A 19,270-nucleotide genomic window follows, 5' to 3' on the forward strand; every position below is an offset into this window, starting at 1 on the left:
AGTTGTCCCAACTACTAGGGAGGCTGAGGTGGGAGGACCATTTGAGCCCAGGAGGTCTGGGCTGCACTAAGCCATGAGCCTGCCACTGCATTCCAGCCTGGGTGACAGAGTGAGACCCTGCCTCAAAAGAAAAAAAATTACTTTTACTTTATTTTTATTTTTGAGGCAGGGTCTCAATCTGTCATGCAAGCTGGAGTGCAGTGGCGCAATCTCAGCTCACTGCAGCCTCGGCCTCCCAGGCTCAAGCATCCCTTCTGCCTCAGCCTACCAAGTAGCTAGGACTACAGGTACAGGCCTTCATATCCAGCTAATTTTTGTATTTTTTGTAGAGACAGGGTCTTTCTATGTTGCCTAGGCTGGTCTTGAACTCCTGGGCTCAAGCAATCTGCCCATCTTGGCCTCCCAAAGTGCTGGGATTACAGGCGTGAGCTTCCACGCCCAGCCAAAAAAAAAAAAAAAAATTAAAAATTTGCTAACTAGGGAAGAGAATTCATCACAAGCTTTATACTATATAGGCTCTGAAAACATATTTTAATTACTTTTTAAAGTAACTGCTAATTCTGATTATTTTAAAAAACAAATACACAGTTGAATTTAAATTCCATGTGTGTGTTGGTTTGCAGACAGTCAGTGTTCCATTCTGAGATACAGCACAATGTCAACTAAAATCTTTGGAAATTTTCTATAAAGAATCATTTCCCCTAATATGATGCTAATACTTACAACAAACATTCATAACTAGCTATGCTTTCAAAAATATTCACTGAAGAATTTGTAATATATAAAGTAAAAATGCATTTCTGTTTCATGTGAAATAGAAGTAGCATTTACATAGTATGCTTAGCGATAAAATCTTGAAAGAACAACAATGCATCTAACAAGTAACACAAATCTACATCATATTTCAGAATATTCTACTAAGGAAAATAACCTTGGCTTCCTTATAGCCTCCTAATATATTTCAACATATTTCATCATATACAAGAACCTATGCATATATTTCTTCACAGGATATTTTCTCATGTCCTAATTTTAGTGAGGAAAAGAAATATCTTTTTTTTATTGCTTTTTTTTTTTTTTATTATACTTTAGGGTTTTAGGGTACATGTGCACAATGTGCCGGTTTGTTACATATGTATCCATGTGCCATGTTGATTTCCTGCACCCATTAACTCGTCATTTAGCATTAGGTGTATCTCCTAATGCTGTCCCTCCCCCCTCCCCCCACCCCACAACAGTCCCCAGAGCGTGATGTTCCCCTTCCTGTGTCCATGAGTTATCTTTAAAATTGTAAACCCAGAAGTATATATCTTTCCTCTCACTTGTCTGGTTTTTATATCCATGTTGTTGCTTTAAAATCTAGCATATTGCTGGAAGGCCACAAGATGTCGCTATTTGTTTATTAATGATTTGGCCCCTCATCATTACTGTGATTGAGGGCTAGCCAACTGAATTGCCAAACAAAGATGGTAGACTTGAGTTCCTAATAAATCACACCTAATTCAAATATTTTGTTCCTATTTCCTTTTATACCACACAATTTGGAAAATTCAAAGCATAGGAAAGTTAAGCATGAGATTCTTATTTGCTTTAAATAGGAAGGTAAAAAAAATCACACACACATGCGTTTTTACTTTATATATTACAAATTCTTCAGTGAATAATTATTTTTGAAAGCATAGCTAGTTATGAATGTTTGTTATAAGTATTAGCATCATATGAGGCCTGTCGGGAGGTGGGGACAAGGGGAGGGAGAGCATTAGGACACATACCTAATGTATGCGGGGCTTAAAACCTGGATAACAGGTTGATAGGTGCAGCAAACTACCATGGCACATGTATACCTATGTAATACACCTGCATGTTCTGTACATGTATCCCAGAACTTAAAGTAAAAGTAAAAAAAAAAAGAAGGTTAAAAAAAAACCTATTAGAATTTTCAACTGGTTTAAAAAATAAGTATAAAAATGATAATAATCTATTATAATAGTGACTTACGTTACATGATTTAATTCTCACACATACTGTGAGGTATTTATTATTATTTATTTATTATTATTATACCCATTTTGCAGATGTGAGAATTGAGACCATCTCTGTCAATATGCTCAGACAATACCTGTAGACTGCTGGTTCAGCATCACTTATTTATTTGACCAAGGAAAAGATAGAAAATCATCAACATCAATACGTTGGAGACAATAGACTGCTTCCCAGGTAAGTAGCTTGTTTATTAACCATAGTTTATTGATCCAGACTTGCTATGTCCATTTAAACTGTTATAAACTAAGCCCGATCCTAGTCAGTTTCCCATCTTGAAAGGCATACTTTAAACTACTTGAGCCAGGAAGCCAAATCCTATTAATATTTCATTTCTTTTGTTCCCCCTTAAGGGACAGTGCAAAGACTGTCAGGGTCGTGTTCAATATATTAAGTTTTGCTCTACTAATCAGTTGTCTCTAAGTAGGCTTTAGTGCCTATTTAGCTGACATTTTAGCGGGTTCTACCGGTGAGAAAATAGAAGCCCAGAATCATTAAGATAATTCAAAGTTTGACAGCTAGAAATGAGCAGTCCCAGGTTGAGATGTTACATCTGGGCTTTTTCCAGACAACTGTCCTGGTGAGAAGAAAAGAGCATTCTCAGAAAGTTTATATCAATATAGTTAAATTATAAGAATTATTGATACAGTGAAGTTTACTTATAATTAAATATGTGATTATCATTATAGGCAAAAGCCTAACAGTGCTTGCCAAGTAACTGCTATTTTCTCCTTTTTGGGTATTCTTTCACTTTTCTGCTGTAATATTACTATTAAAATCTGGAACAAAAAGTGCTCTGGATATTGGCTAGTAAAGAAAAGAGACATGCTTATGTGAGTTAATTGTGTAAGAATTCACAGATGATTGATTTCTTTCCACTTTTTTTACTGATAAATTTCAACAGAGTAAACTAGATGTCCACTGAGGAGACTATTTGCCAAAATTATTCCTCTAAGCAGTATTTTTCTCCTCTGTTTTCTCAGGACAACTCTAATTACAACCTTGTCGTTCGATAAAAGGTTCTCGAAATGTCTTAGTTCAAACAACAAGGGTTAGTGTTTCTTTGTTGAATTTCCCCTTTTCATTGCTATCTCTGACTACTGATGATACAACTACATAATTTAAGGTTTCCGAGGATCTAAGACTAATCGTTTTTTAAGTGCTTAAACTTTGTGTCGTGTATTTTGCAAAGTAGCTTATATAATAATGAAGTTGTAATAAATAATAACAGATAACTGATACTATTATCATCCCCATTTTCCACATTAAAAAAAAAAAACAGGTTTAGAAACGTTAACGTGCTCAAAGTTATATGTGGTATGCGGGAGGGTCTATTCAAATCCAGATCTATCTGTCTCTAAACCCTATTTTTTAATTTCCACAATGGACTCTACTACAGTCAGCCTATGACTTTAAAAATGGCTTAATTAATAAGAAAATAAAGGCACTCTAACAAATATAATCATCATATGGGTAAAATCAATTGACTGTGCAGTGTAAAGCTGATGGCTGTTCCTGCCATATTTCTATTCTAATCAATCTCAGCTGGATAGTACATAAATCAAGGTCAGTGCCTCGGAATAAAAATAAGTCAACAGCGGTAATGCAAAATAAAAATAGTATTTTTATTTTTAAAGATTATCAACTAAACAAAATGATGAATGATCAGAATCAATATTATCTCCCATGAAATTGATGTTCACCCAGTGCTGGGTGAATGACTGGCACTTTCTAGAGATTTGGAACCTTGGTAACTCCTCACAATAATGCTCCCTCCTCGTGGAACCATTCCCCACACATGCCTCACCTGTTATGAAGCTGATGGTAGAGCTGTCACAGCAGCTTAATTCTGGATCTCCCCATGTCACCATGGTAACCCGGAAGTTGTAGTACCATGCTGGCAGCAGATTAGCTATTCTCTGAATGAGAAAAGCAAGCAAGGAGACAAAAGACTGTGGGAGAAAGTACTATTTTTGGAGTAGAGTTACTTTCATAAAAAATTAATAAGTAATTTTAATTTTCCTTTATATTGTCTTTTTGTATTTCCTAAATTTACTACAATAAAATATTCTTTCTAGAATGAAATGAGACATAAAGTAAAATACAAAAATATAAATTTTTAAAAGTGATTTAAAGATATAGAGCCAAAGATTTCCAATATTTGTTTCATTTTGCAATTTCCTAATATTACACACATGAAATAGTGCTTATTTATAAGTGACTGTACATACATTTCTCCCTATTTCTAAGACAAGTAACCTCTCACAACTCAATGTTTTTTCAGTGTAAACCATGAACAGGAGTCCTTCAGAGTCTTCAACTGGGTAGAGAGCAATTGTGTACTTTGTGAATAGTCCATGGGTAACCTACACTTTTCAAAATTATCTCGATTTCAGAAAGAGCAATTTTTACCTGTTTTCTTAAAAACCATCCTCTAAAAGCCTGACATTAGAGGTATTTAATTGATCTGTAGATACCACGAAGAGTCCTCATTAAAATTAGGCAGTGTCAACTAACTATTGAATGCCAAAGGGAAATCTCTTTGTGTTCCTCCCCAGGATCCAGGAGAAGCAGTAAGCACTTGATTGCTCTATTCTGTGCTTAGGAAAAAATATTGATTAACAAATACATTCAATTAGAGATGACAGCTAGCTTTAAACAATTATCTCTTTCTCTCCCTCTCGAAACAAAAGAGAATCCCAAAACCTAAAAGCAAAAACAATGAAAAAACTTGAAAATAGCCATACCTATGTGATATGGTTTGGCTGTGTCCCCACCCAAATCTCATCTTGAATTCCCACGTGTTGTGGGATGGGCCCAGTAGGAGGTAACTGAATCATGGGGGCAGGTGTTTCCCATGCTGTTCTGATGATAGTGAGTAAATCTCATGAGATCTGATAGTTATTATAACGGGGAGTGTTCCTGCACAAGCTCTCTTGCTTGGTGCCATCCATGTAAGACATGACTTGTTCCTCTTTGCCTTCTGCCATAATTGTGGGGCTTCCCCAGCCACGTGGACCTGTAAGCCCAATTAAACCTCCTTCTTTTGTAAATTGCCCAGTCTTGGGTATGTCTTTGTCAGCAGCATGAAAACAAATGAATACAGTAAATTGGTACCAAGAGTGGGGTGCTGCTGAGAAGATACCCAAAAATGTGGAAGTGACTTTGGAACTGGGTAACAGGCAGAAGCTGGAACAGTTTGGAGGGCTCAGAAGACGGTAAAACGTGGGAAAGTTTGGAACTCCCTAGAGACTTGTTGAATGGCTTTAAACAAAATGCTGATAATGATATGGACAATGAAATCTAGGCTGAGGTGGTCTCAGATGGGGATGAAGAACTTGTTGGGAACTGGAGCAAAGGTGATTCTTGTTATGTTTTAGCAAAGAGACTGGCAGCATTTTATGCCTCCCTTAGGGATTTTGGAACTTTGAACTTAAGAGAGATGATTTAGGGTATCTGGCAGAAGACATTTCTAAGCAGCAAAGCAAGAGGTGACTTGGTGCTGTTAAAGGCATTCAGTTTTAAAAGGGAAACAGAGCATAAAAGTTTGGAAAATTTGCAGCTTGACAATGTGATAGGAAAGAAAATCCCATTTTCTGAGGAGAAATTCAAGTTGGCTGCAGAAATTTGAATAAGTAATGAGGAGCTGAATGTTAATCCCCAAGACAATGGGGAAAATGTCTCCAGGTCAGGTCAGAGTTCTTCATGGAAGCCCCTCCCATCACAGGCCTGGAGGCCTGGGAGGAAAAAGTGGTTTTGTGGCCCAGGCTCAGGGTCCCTGTGCTATGTACAGCCTAGAGACTTGGTGCCCTGCTTCCCAGCTGCTGCAGCTGTGGGTGAAAGGGGTCAATGTAGAGATCAGATGGTGGCTTCAGAGGGTGCAAGCCCCAAGCCTTGGTAGCTTCCACGTGGTGTTGAGACTGTGGGTGCACAGGAGTCAAGAACTGAGGTTTGGGAACCTCCACCTAGATTTCAGAAAATGTATGGAAACACTTGGATGCCCAGGCGAAAGTTTGCTGCAGTGGGGCAGGGCCCTCATGCCCTCTGCTAGGGCAATGCAAAAGGGAAATGTGGGGCTGGAGACCACACACAGAGTCCCTACTGGGGTACTGCCTAGTGGAGCTGTGAGAAGAGGGTCACCATCCTCCAGACCCCAGAATGGTAGATCCACTGACAGCTTGCACTGTGCACCTGGAAAAGCTGCAGACACTCAATGCCAGCCTGTGAATGCAGCCAGGAGGGGGGATATGTGCTGCAAAGCCATAGGAGTGGAACTGCCTAAGACCATGGGAACCCACCTCTTGCATCAGCATGACCTGGATGTGAGACATGGAGTCAAAGGATATCATTTTGGAGCTTTGAGATTTGACTGTCCCAGTGGATTTTGGAGTTGCATGGGGCCTGTAGCCTCTTTGTTTTGGTCAATGTTTCCGATTTGGAACAGCTGTATCAATGCCTGTACCCCGAGTGTATCTAGGAAGTAACTAACTTGCTTTTGATTTTACAGACTCATAGGCAGAAGGGACTTGCCTTGTCTCAGATGAAACTTTTGACTATGCACTTTCGAGTTAATTAGTTAAGACTTTTCGGGACTGTTGGGAAGGCATAATTGGTTTTGAAATGTGAGGACATGAGATTTGGGATGGGCAAGGGGCAGAATAATATGGTTTGGTTGTGTTCTCACCCAAATCTCATCTTGAATTCCCAAGTGTTGTGGGAGGGACCCTGTGGGAAGTAAATGAATCCTGGGGGCAGGTCTTTCCCATGCCATTCTTGTGATAGTGAATAAGTCTCATGAGATCTGATGGCTATTATAAGAGGGAGTTTTCCTGCACAAGCTCTCTTTGCTTGCTGCCATCTGTATAAGACGTGACTTGCTCCTCCTTGCCTTCCGTCATGATTGTGAGGCTTCCCCAGCCACGTGGAACTGTAAGTCCAGTTAAACTTCTTTCTTTTGTAAATTGCTCAGTCTTGGCTATTTCTTTATCAGTGGCGTGAAAATGAACTAACACACTATGTGTATTTACAAAATAATCAAATTTATAGATAAATTTTTAAAGACACATTTGGTACATAAAGGCTTGCTTGTTCCCATAGGAAAGACTGACAGTTGGTTAAGGGAAGATTACCACGGATGCAGTTAAGGAGACAGTTGCTGCTATTTCATAGTAGGTGGTCCACTCTGATGTCATTGTAGCAGGGTTGAAATAAAACATTTCAACCACGTATTTTCTGAACACGCCTAAATAAGGTCTGGTCCAGCTCAGAACCACTGCTGTAGGACCCAAAGGATAGAGCATTAAATCCTTTATTCCTGTGGGAACTAAAAAGAAGAGGGCAGGGGTTAGAAAAACAAAGAAGGAATGTCTTAGCAATGGCCTCAAACTTCTACTTGATGACCTGAGTTTTCACTCTTCTCATACAATCCCTCCCTCCCTCCCTCCTTCCCTCCCTCCCTTCCTTCCTCCCTCCCTTCCTTCCTCCCTTCCTCCCTTTCTTGCTTCCTCCCCTTCCTTCCTCCCTCCCCCTGCCCTCCCCCTTCCTCCTTCCCTCCTTTCATCTTTCTTTCCTTTTCCTTTCTTTTTCTTTCTTTCTTCTCTTTTCTTTCTTTCCTTTCTCTCTTTCTCTCCTTTCTCTTTCTCACTCTCTTCTTTCTCTTTCTTTCTTTCTCACTTTCTTTCTCACTTTTTCTCCTTTCTTTCTTTCTCTCTTTCTTTTGTTCTTTCTTTCTTTCTTCTTTTCTCTCTTTCTTTTTTTTTTTTTTGAGACAGGGTCTTTCTATGTTACCAAGGCTAGATTAAAACTTCTGGGCTCGGCTGGGTGTGGTGGCTCATGCCTGTAATCCCAGTACTTTGGGAAGCCAAGGCGGGCAGATCACGAGGTCAGATCGAGACCATCCTGGCTAACACGGTGAAACCCCGTCTCTACTAAAAATACAAAAAATTAGCCAGGCATGGTGGCGTGTGCCTGTAGTCCCAGCTGCTCAGGAGGCTGAGGCAGGAGAATTGCTTGAACCTGGGAGGCAGTAGTTGCAGTGAGCTGAGATTGCACCACTGCATTCCAACCTGGGTGACAGAGCGAGACTCTGTCTCCAAAAAAAAAAAAAAAAAAAAAAAAAAAACAGACAAAACAAACAACTTCTGGGCTCAAGCAGTCCTCCCACCTCAGCCTCCCAAGTAGCTGGAACTGTAGGTGTGTGCCACGGCACACAGCTTTACTCTTGTTGTATAATCATTGAAAACTAAAGTAAGTATGTTTGCCTCTGATTTTTTCCCCAAGTAATAAATATTAAGAACGTTTTCCAAGTATACAATTCTAGTCATTTATTACTCTGAAGGTAGCATATTGGATGAACTAATATAGACCTTCCAAGTACGATGATAATTATTTAAGCTTGCACATTGCACCCCTCTGTCAATACCCTAATATATAGGTCAGTCATTCTTGTGGCTAGCAACTTACCAATAGCAAATGTCACAGGATCTGAAGGTGGTCCAATCAAAGGGCCTTTCCTTAGGTATATTACAACCTGGTACTGGGCACCAGGAACCAGATTTTCAATAATAGGTTTGCTTGAGTTCACCTTTAAACCAAACACCCAATAAGATTTATTTAGAGCTGGGATTTCAGAATGTTACACAGAGGCTGAAATAATATTCAGAGACTCTTTTTGGAATCACAGATGACTTTGAAATCCAGAAGGCTTTACTGAAGCTGTCAGATTCCAAAATTAGGATGATTTATAGTTTATGTGAACATTGAAGGGAACCTAGAAGATTCAAATTTTGTCTATTCTAAGCCCTGTGAACTGTTTTATACTCATCAGTGTCAATTATAACTATGCACACTAGAGACACATCAGCCTCTAACCATAATCAAATCAGCAATACCATGAGGATAGTTTGACATTCTAAATTGTAGTGTCAGCTGATTACATACAAAGATCAGTGCAGAAATGTCTTTAGTCTCTTGTCACTTAGAAGCATATAATATCTAATTATAGATGAAAATGACCACCGGGAACAGTGGCTCAGGCGTGTAATCCCAGCACTTTGGGAGGCCAAGGCAGGCAGATCATTTGAAGTCAGGAGTTCAAGACCAGCCTGATGAACATAGTGAAACCCTGTCTCTACTAAAATACAAGGAAAATTAGCCAGGCATGGTGGCAGGTGCCTGTAATCTCAGCTACTCAGGAGGCTGAGGTAGGAGAATTGCTTGAACCCAGGAGGCAGAGGTGCAGTGAGCCGAGATTGTGCCAGTGCACTCCAGCCTGGGCAACAGAGTGAGACAAGCGCTCAAATAAATAAATAAATAAATAAATGGAAATGACCTTAGAGATTACCTAGTCCAAAGTGCTCATTTAATAAATAAAGTAAAGCCAGAGAATGGCCAAGGTCGTATATTTAGATGCAGTGTTGGGACCGGAAGCCTAGTGTTGGGACCTCTAATCTGCACTACGGGCAGGTCACCGTGCTAAGCATCAAGATATCCTGGTAAGCACCTTGCCAGGCTGTTGTAGCCCCCTACAATAATATCGTAGAGAACGTTTCTCATTTAGATGAGACCTTCTTTACTGTTCTTTTTTTTTTTTTTTTTTTTTTTTTTTGAGACAGAGTCTTACTCTGTCGCCCAGGCTGGAGTGAAGTGGTGTGATCTGGGCTCACTGCAACCTCCACCTCCCGGGTTCAAGCAATTCTCCTGCCTCAGGCTCCTGAGTACCTGGGATTACAGTTGTGCGCCACCACGCCTAGCTAATTTTTGTATTTTTAGTACTGACGAGGTTTTGCCATGTTGGCCAGGCTGGTCTCGGACTCCTGACTTCAGGTGATCCACCCGCCTGGGCCTTCTAAAGTGCTAGGATTACAGGCGTGAGCCACCACACCTGGCCCTGCTCTTTTTTAAAAAAATTTGGATACATAACAAATACCATATGGAGAAAAATAGTGAGAACGTACAGATGAATAAAATGCATTTATTAAAGTTGAATGTCAGCACACACAAGAATTGATCATTCAACTAAAAGGTTAAGGTGCTGCTTTGACCTTCAGTGTCTCTAATATTTAAGACAGTATTGCTTGGTGGAAAGAACACAGGTTCTTTTTTTGGACTACCTGGAATCAAATCCTGACTCTACTCATTATTAGCATGGGGGTTTATTTATGCTTTATAATTTATTTAAAATTCTTACCTTGGTTACTTCATTGCTAAAATATAGGTAATAAAATTATATACCTCATAGAGTTTGAGAATGTTTAAACCAGAGTATCAATAAATATTAACCTTTGCTCATCTTATTAACTTTTTGGCCTCTTAGATACAAAAAATTGTGGAATTACTCCAAGGAGGAACATGAATCAATGGAGAACATTTACAGCTTATCTATGCTGTAAGGTGTTTTTTAGAGTCTCATTAAGATTTTAAGGATTCATATAGAACTGGTGATATGATATGAATTTTAAACCTTTTCACACTGGAAACTGATTATACACAGTAGAAATTATGTAATCTGAATTGGTACAACTTGCTCTACATGTAAGTAAAATGAGCCATATACCAAAATTTATTTTCCACTGGCTTGGACAAAATAAGATTACATTGAATTAATAAATTGGGATTTTCATTCTTTCTTTCATATTTATACTCTTTCATATCAGGGTTTCTTGCACAAGTTTTAGATTTTTAATTCTGCTGGAAGCCATATAGTCAGATTTAGTCAACTAGATCTCTTCATCTGATGAAGAATTTTCCTTCCTTCCTTCCTTCCTTCCCTCCCTCTCTCTCCTTCTCCCTGTTTCTTTCTTTCTTTCTTTCTTTCTTTCTTTCTTTCTTTCTTTCTTTCTTTCTTTCTTTCTTTCCTTCTCTTTCTTTCTTTCCTCTTTCTTTCTTTCTTTCTTTCTTTCTTTCTTTCTTTCTTTCTTTCTTTCTTTCTTTCCTTTCTCTCTCTTTCTTTCTTTTTGAGACAGAGTCTTGCTCTGTCACTCTGTTGCTGGAGTGCAGTGGCACAATCTTGGCTCACTGCAACCTCTGCCTCCTGGGTTCAAGCGATTCTGGTGCTTCAGCTACCCAAGTAGCTGGAATTACAGGTGTGTGCCATCATGCTCAGCTAATTTTTGTATTTTTAGTAGAGACAGAGTTTCATTATGTTGGCCAGGCTGGTCTTGAACTCCTGGCCTCAAGCGACTCTCCTGCCTTAAGCGACTCTCCTGCCTTAAGCAACTCTCCTGCCTTGGCCTCCCAAAGTGCTGGGATTACAGGAGTGAACCACTGTGCCCAGCCTAATAGAGAATTTTCTAAAGAGACAAACTATGATAAGAAGATTCATATTATCCACAACTAAGCAGTATTCTTTTATTTATTTAACATACACTTTATATGATAAAACATATATGCTTATTGTAAAAGTTGTTCACCCAGTAGAAGAACAAATGAGGTAAATCGAAAGTCTTGTTTGTTTTCCTCCTCCCACAAATCCTGACATTTTGATACGCATTCTTCTAGACCTTCTTCTAACATATATACATAAATAATATGCTATTGAACCACATAATCTGTTATATTATCAACATTGCTCCAGGCCGGGCGCAGTGGCTCACACCTGTAATCCCAGCACTTTGGGAGGCCAAGGCGAGCAGATTACCTGAGGTTGGGAGTTTGAGGCCAGCCTGGCCAACATGGTGAAACCCCGTCTCTACTAAAAATACAAAAATTAGTGAGGCATGGTGGCTCACTTCTGTAGTCCCAGCTCCTTGGGAGGCTGAGGCAAGAGAATCGCTTGAACCTGGGAGGTGGAGGTTGCTGTGAGCCGAGATCATACCACTGGACTCTAGCCTGGGTGACAGAGCAATACTCCATCTCAAGAAAATCCCAAAAAAACAAAAAAATTTGTTCCATTTAAACTTTACACATTGTAGACATCTGACTATAAGTGTAAATGCTGACCTAGCTCATTAATCACCCATTTTGCTTATTTAGGATGTTTAGAATAATAAAGGATATAAAGAGTATAGATTGTTTCAGGGTGATGTTAAGGTTCCTTTCTTTTGATAATATTTTAGGTAATAGTTGATTCTAACTATTCAAATGACTACCTGGAATCATAGCTGTTTAAATATGCCATTATAGCTGGGTACGGTGGCTCACACCTGTAATCCCAAAACTTTGGAAGGCTGAGGGGGGCGGATCATGAGGTCAAGAGATTGAGACCATCTTGGTCAACATGGTGAAACCTCATCTTTACTAAAAATACAAAAATTAGCTGGGTGTGGTGGTGTGCACTTGTAATCCTAGCTACTCGGGAGGCTGGGGCAGGAGAATTGCTTGAACCTGGGAGGTGGAGATTGCAGTGAGCCGAGATCATGCCTTTGCACTCCACACTCCAGCCTGGCAACAGAGCGAGACTCTGTCTCATAAAAAACAAATAAACAAAAATATGCCATTATAATAAATTTATCTTAGGTATATTATACTTTTTAAAATAAGAAGTAGCTATGGGCATATACATCATATTACTTAAAAAAATCACAAGAGGGTAATTGTATTACAGATTACCTGACTTGGTAATAAATTTCCATCCTCCCCAATTTCTGAATATTTACTGATCTGCTAACCTGTATTTACACTTCTATATTTCTCCATGCCTTTTTACTTATCCTGACCTCCTTGGGTGTGTGTTGGAGGAGGAAAAGTGGAATGCCCCTGCATTCTGCATGTTAAGTAATGTGTTTTATTTTTTACAAAATAATTTCACACTCCACTCCCCCTTAATTTCCACTTATTTAGCATCCCAATATTTTTTCTGACTGTCTTAATCTTCATTCCTGAGAATTTAGTTGAGTCCAGTGTCTCTCCAACTGGATACCACCAGTTCTATTCCTCGTCAGCTAAAGGAATAAGGAGAAAAATGTACTAGAGAGCATAGCTAGTGGAACTAAATATATGTTAGACAATTTTTTTTTTTTAATATAGAGACAGGGTTTTGCTATGTTGCCCAGGCTGGTCTCGAACTTCTGAGCTCAAGTGATCTGCCCACCTTAGCTTCCCAAAGTGCTGGTATTACAGGCGTGAGCCACTGCACCTGTATATGATGGACTCTTAAATAATGGGGTTGAACTAGATGATAGTGTAGGTTCCTTTGAGTCTGAGATGGTCTTATTTCCACTGTATGTGATCTTCTTTCCATTGGTGCTTTTCTACACATTTATTTAGTGGCATAATGGACTATAGTGGTATGATATTATACAAATCTCAAAAAGTTCTTGTGGTAACTGAGATGATGCCTAGCATGGTGGTCTCATTCCTGCACTCCCCTTTAAATATTAGTCTTCTTGCTTACAATCCTGAATAGGACATTTCATGTTCTGTTTTCCTATTTGCATTTTGAGAAGATATTGTAAAAGTACATTTGGATTAGTCTTTTCTGGCTTATTGATAATTTACAATATCTATCTCTACCTTTAGCCTTTGTATTCTTATGTGAAGATACATAATGTGCACATTAAGTAGGGCAAGGGGAGAAATGTACCTTGAAGCAGTTGAGTTCTAGGTCAAGGTCTGTAGGGGAAAACACATTTTTCTGTCAATGTAATGAGTCAGTCATCTTGGGTACGCTCAGGAAAGGAAGCTAATAAGTTACACAATGAACTGTGATTACTAGTTAATCAGTTTAGCATATTTATTCCTTAATTTAATTCAACTCAAGGGGCGCCTCATTCTCAAGTAAGGGCTTATCTTAGCATTCTATGGCTTTCTAGTGCTCCAAAGAACATGATTCCTGAATTCATCTTATCAATTTACAATTTATCATTGTTTGAATTTCATTAAATGCTTAATTTTCCTGGGAGGAACGGAAACATCCCAAATAGCTCTCATACAGCAAACATCTTTTCTGCACATTACATTTCCAATGTACTCCACATGAATTGATAAATTTTTTTTTCCTTTTGCCTTTAGGGAAGAAAATGTGTTTGTAAGACACCAAGAACCACCACATTTGACCTTGTAAAAACATAAGGCCAGAATTTAGAAATATAGGACTGGGCCCCAGGTTCTCAGGGCATCTGAGAGCAAGGTCCACTCTGGGCTCCAGCTGCACGGTTTCACTAGGGATTGGTCTGGCGTGTGCATTCCTTCTGCTAGCGACTCACAGGACTACTGAGTTGCACACTGTCTCTGCCTGCCTCTCGCTCTCCTCTGTGCACAGCTTTCTCCTATATATTCTTCAAAGCTCTTTTCAGCTGTGACTGGTGAGGGGGTAGTTTTTTACTTTAGAGACGGAGTCTCACTCTGTTGCCCAGGCTGGAGTACAGTGGTGCGATCTCGGCTCACTGCAACCCCCACCTCCCGGGTTCAAGTAATTCTCTTGCCTCAGCTTCCTGAGTAGCTGGGATTACAGGCATGTGCCACCGCGCCTGGCTAATTTTTGTATTTTTAGTAGAGATGAGTTTTCACTATGTTGGCCAGGTTGGTCTCGAACTCCTGACCTCAGGTGATCCACCCGCCTCGGCCTTCCAAAGTGCTGAGATTAAAGGTGTGAGCCACCATGCCCAGCCGACTTTATATTCTTTACACTTTTAAATTTTTTTTTTTTTCAGCAAGAATGCGTTACTTTTACAGTAAAAACGAAAATTAAAAGAATGGAAAAAGGTCAAACAAACAAACAAAAAACCCTCCAACCCTCTGCTTGGTTGTCTCCTCCTCTGCGATGTTTTTTCCGACCAGTTTCCAAATCCTCTTTCCCCTTCATCCATGTTACTCATGCTCAGCTCCTTCTTCCGTGAACTCCTCTGGACTCTCATCATTCATTTTAAGCTGAGGCCTTATTCTATACAGTGCAGTCATTGTATGTTCACTTATCTATTGTTCTCACTAGATTATAAGCTCTGCAAGAGCACGATGTTTAAAAACTTCTAACATCTATCTTAGTACCTGGCACATCACAGATGCTCAGCAAATTCCCTTGAATAATGAATGAAAGAGAAAAGAATGTGACCCTCTTCTGAAGAGAAAGGGAGATGACAGCACCATCAAAAAGCCATTGCCACTCATTTCTGGCCCCTCTGGCTCTTGGGAACAGTCATAGAACACACCCATCCCAGCAGACCTCAGCCTGGCTTCCTGCAATTGACTCCTTGGCATTGCCCTGTAAGACTGTGCTTAGGAGGGACCGGCGAGCCCATCCTCATTTCTTCTCCTTTACCTGAGTGCAGTACTGCTTTTCAAGCCTCTGGCTCTCCTTTTGTTTCTGGCAGGTCAGCGAAACCACAGACACAATGGTGCTGTTGTAGTTCTCTTGGGGAGATGTCCAGGACATCAAGGCAGTGGTTGAGCTTAAAACGTGGACACTCACGTGTTGGGGCTTCTCGGTCAGTTCTTCAATCCACTCTCCTGAAGGACCTGCACATTTCAAATTGGAACACAGGGGAGGCTGCACATTACACTGATTGAGATAAAAGATTCTGGTTTAAAAAATCATGTTTTCTTTTTGCCCTTACAATGAGATTCAAAGTAAGATTGGCGGTCAGACTGGCAACTCTTCAGGTCCTCTGCCCAGCTGCAACCCTCTACTCCTTGACCTCACCTTGATCTAAACAGCAGCCTCGGCAATAACAGCAGAAACAAAAGCACCACTTAAATCGTCGTGTGCATGTGACAGTATTCTGGTAAATTCTTCACCAGAGAAAATTTACTTCTCTTTTAACAAAGAGCGTGGCAGTGTGGCATTTCGTCAGGGTTTATAATTCCTTTGCTACTAGGATCTTTGGTCTCTAGGAATAATTACTTTGAGATTCAAATCAGCCTTGACTACTATCCTGTGAAAACATTTGAATTTGGCAACAGTGAGAACAAAAAGGCAGGCTGTGATTATATTAGAGAAGAAACACACAACAGGCTGGCTCAATTAAAGAAGCTGGCTAAAACCTGGGTGATAATTTGAGGAACACAACAGGATCCCTACCATAAAATATCTCCATAGAAGTGCCCATCCTTAGCTTTGTTCTCTTATGTTCCTAAAGTGGTTCTTAACACAGTGCTGACACCTAGTAAGGACTCAAGACATGTTAAGGTGCTTATTATCTACAGAAATTCCCTGCTGAAATGCAAATGTGAAACTTCCATTTATTTGCTTAGGATGCATTTCTCAGCTCCTTAATTTAATGCTGTATTCCTAGGCTGAGACCCAGGAGAGGAAAAGGAGCAACTGGCTCTACTGGGGAGGACAGACTAAGGTTCGGTGCAAACGGTGCAAGGGAAATGATAATAAAAAGTGATATTAATTATAGTAAAGATATATGAAACCCATTATATATTTATATATTTATTCCTGGCAGATCAGTGACACCACAGACACAAGGATGCTACCGTAGTTCTCTTGGGAAGATGTCTAGGACATCACAGTAGTGGTTGAGCTTAAAACACGGATGCTCACATATAAACTGCTTTTCAGCATATAAACTGTTTTTTAGCATATAGACTTCTTTAAGTTTATATGTGTTATGCATTTCATTCCTTTATATTTATTTATTTATTTATTTTGAGATGGAGTCTCACTCTGTCACCCAGGCTGGAGTGCAGCCTTATCTCGGCTCACTGCAACCTCCACCTCCTGGGTTCAAGTGATTCTTCTGCCTCAGCCTCCCGAGTAGCTGGGATTATAGGTGCCCACCACCACGCCTGGCTAATATTTATACTTTTAGTAGAGAGAGGGTTTCACCATGTTGGCCAGGCTAGTCTTGAACTCCTGACCTCAGGTGATCCGCCCACCTTGGCCTCCGGAAGTGCTGGGGTTACAGGTGTGAGCCACTGTGCCTGGCCCCTTTAACTTTTATAACAAGCCAATGAGATAAGTACTTTTATTAAATCTCACTTTTCAGATGCGAAAACTGAGGCAGAGATAGGGTAAGTCAAGCTAGGATTCACACACAGGAAGTCTGATTCCAAAATCCATGCTCTCAACCCCGCATGAGACTTCCTGGAGCACTATGAAATAGTAAAAATTTGGAGATAGGATAATTTCACTAAGACTCAGTTTGGTCATTATTAGTGGTGCAACTTTGGACAAATGAGTTAACCTCTCTGAATCTCAGTCATTGCATCTTTTAAATGGATAAATCATGGAATTTTAGAATAGAACAGAACTTTAGAGACCCACTGCTTTATTTTGCTGATACGGTTTGGCTCTGTGTCCCCACTCAAATATCATCTTGAATTGTAATCCGCACTTGTCGAGGGAGGGACCTGATGGGAGGTAATTGGATCATGGAGGTGTTTTCCCCCAGCTGTTCTCAAGATAATGAGGGAGTTCTCGTGAGATCTGATGGTTTAAAAGTGGCAGTTTCCCCTGCTCTCTCTCTCTCTCTGTCCGGCCACCCTCTGAAGAAGGTGCTTGCTTCCCCTTCGTCTTCTGCCATGATTGTACGTTTCCTGAGACCTCCCTGGCCATACAGAACTGTGAGTCAATTAAACCTCTTTCCTTTGTAAATTACTCAATCTCAAGTATCTTTATAGCAATGTAAAAACGGACTAATATATTTGCTGATGAGGAAACTGAGGCCCAGAGATATAAACAAGCTGCCTGAAGTCATACAGCTAGTAAGTGCTTGTGACCCAACACAGACCGCCTGTCTCCTGTGTTAGCACTTTGTGACAATCTGATTAATTTACTTCATAAGGTTGTTGTTGGGATCAAATGAGATAATATGTGTTAGAGAACTATGTAAATGTGAGGTGTTACTACTGTTCTGAAGAGTACTAGTGTTGTGGGGGCACAGAGGGCGAAGGTTGGAGGAAGCAAAACAAATTCAATTATTTAATAGTTTTACCTTATGACTGACTTGATAATCAACCCAAGGACATGGGTCATTGCCGGCTGAATGAAAATGGGTTTTGTTATAAAATATTCCTGAGTTCTAATCTTAATTTTGACACTTGGTGAAGTCACTGAAATTTCTGCGATTCAGTTTGTTTTTCAATGTGAAAAATGAGGGTAATAAAAGTGTTCTCTTCATAAGGCTATTTGCAGACTAGTGCAAATTCCTACCTGAATTCTCATCTCTGGGAAGGACTTCAAAGCTACATAAATGTAAATTATAATGCAACGACATAAACATATAATAAATTGTAATGTAACCGCTCAACACCAGAATATGTGAAACAGTTTGGTCAGGAAAAACGAGCTGCAAATATACTTTAGCTGGTGTGTGACTACATTATGCTGAGCAAACGTAAGCCACCCTAATTTGCTGCTCATTTACCCAATTAGGTGTAAGTATTTATATCTGTGGTATCCATTTTTTAAACCAAAGAAGTATACACGGTACATCTGAATAGCTCATTACCACAGAACAGAATCTCCTTAAAAAGTCGTTCTTTTAGCAACAGAGAAAAAACAAAACTTCTGGGAGCCTATATTTTTCTAGATAAATATTAAGATGCATCTCTTTAAAGTATCACGTTTTTTAGCAATTCTGACGTATTCTCAATAGCACTAGTCACTTTGGATACTCTGAGAATAGAGCAGAGTGCATGAAAGATATAAGTGGTTCCGTAAGTATTTCTTGAATGTACAAAAGAATGAATAAATATGCAAACAGTATAACTCCAGCCTAGGATTTTACAATTTGACATGAGAAGCAAGATGTACATAAAATAAATCTAGAAAAATACCACACACTAATAAGTTCTGTGTTTTGTGCTGTGTACTGTGAGACAGAATAGGAATTCAGAGAAGAGAAAAGTCAGAAAGACCAGAATTGTTGTGGAGTTTTTGTGGAGGCTGTTCACACGTGCAGTGGATCTGTACTGGGGCAGAAAGAGACTATTTGGTCAGTAAGGCATTTTTAGTCTTATGGTAAGAATGAAATACTCAACTTTGTTCTCTTTCTTAAGTAATCACATGTTCAAGGTCTCGCACACCAGAAAGACACATAAGGTGGGAATACCCTTTCTATGCATCTGATAAATCTTTAAGGCCTTTCTTTTGCCAGAGGTGACATTTTTGGTTTTTCTCTTAAGTAAAAATATTATATGGGATATTTTCAACATTTTTAAGCTGCTACATAAACTGAGCTCCTCTTCTGCTCTCATCCATCCTTCAACGAAAGGTGGTATTTTGCCTTTCCAGATGGCAATAGGATATGTGGTGGTTATCCTTTTCTGAAAGCAATTTTTATTCTTTGCCTTCTGGTTTTTCTTTCTACTGATCGGAGGCACATATAACTCCTGATAGGGTAGG

At 39.6% G+C, this 19,270-nt stretch overlaps 1 protein-coding gene across 2 annotated transcripts in view; it reads right to left on the bottom strand.

Moving 5' to 3' along the window:
* PTPRO (protein tyrosine phosphatase receptor type O) overlaps positions 1–19,270 on the bottom strand; it is a 260,435-nt gene that overhangs the window by 72,553 nt on the left and 168,612 nt on the right. For both annotated transcript variants that reach the window (XM_055280533.2, XM_055280532.2), the window contains exons 7-10: positions 15,236–15,432; positions 8,503–8,623; positions 7,170–7,363; positions 3,848–3,959 (exon numbers count right to left, since the gene is read on the bottom strand). In XM_055280533.2, the coding sequence (XP_055136508.1) occupies positions 3,848–3,959; positions 7,170–7,363; positions 8,503–8,623; positions 15,236–15,432 (624 nt within the window). The remainder of the gene's footprint in view (positions 1–3,847; positions 3,960–7,169; positions 7,364–8,502; positions 8,624–15,235; positions 15,433–19,270) is intronic.

This window comes from Symphalangus syndactylus, chromosome 5, assembly GCF_028878055.3.
Source record: "Symphalangus syndactylus isolate Jambi chromosome 5, NHGRI_mSymSyn1-v2.1_pri, whole genome shotgun sequence".
NCBI lineage: Eukaryota > Metazoa > Chordata > Mammalia > Primates > Hylobatidae > Symphalangus > Symphalangus syndactylus.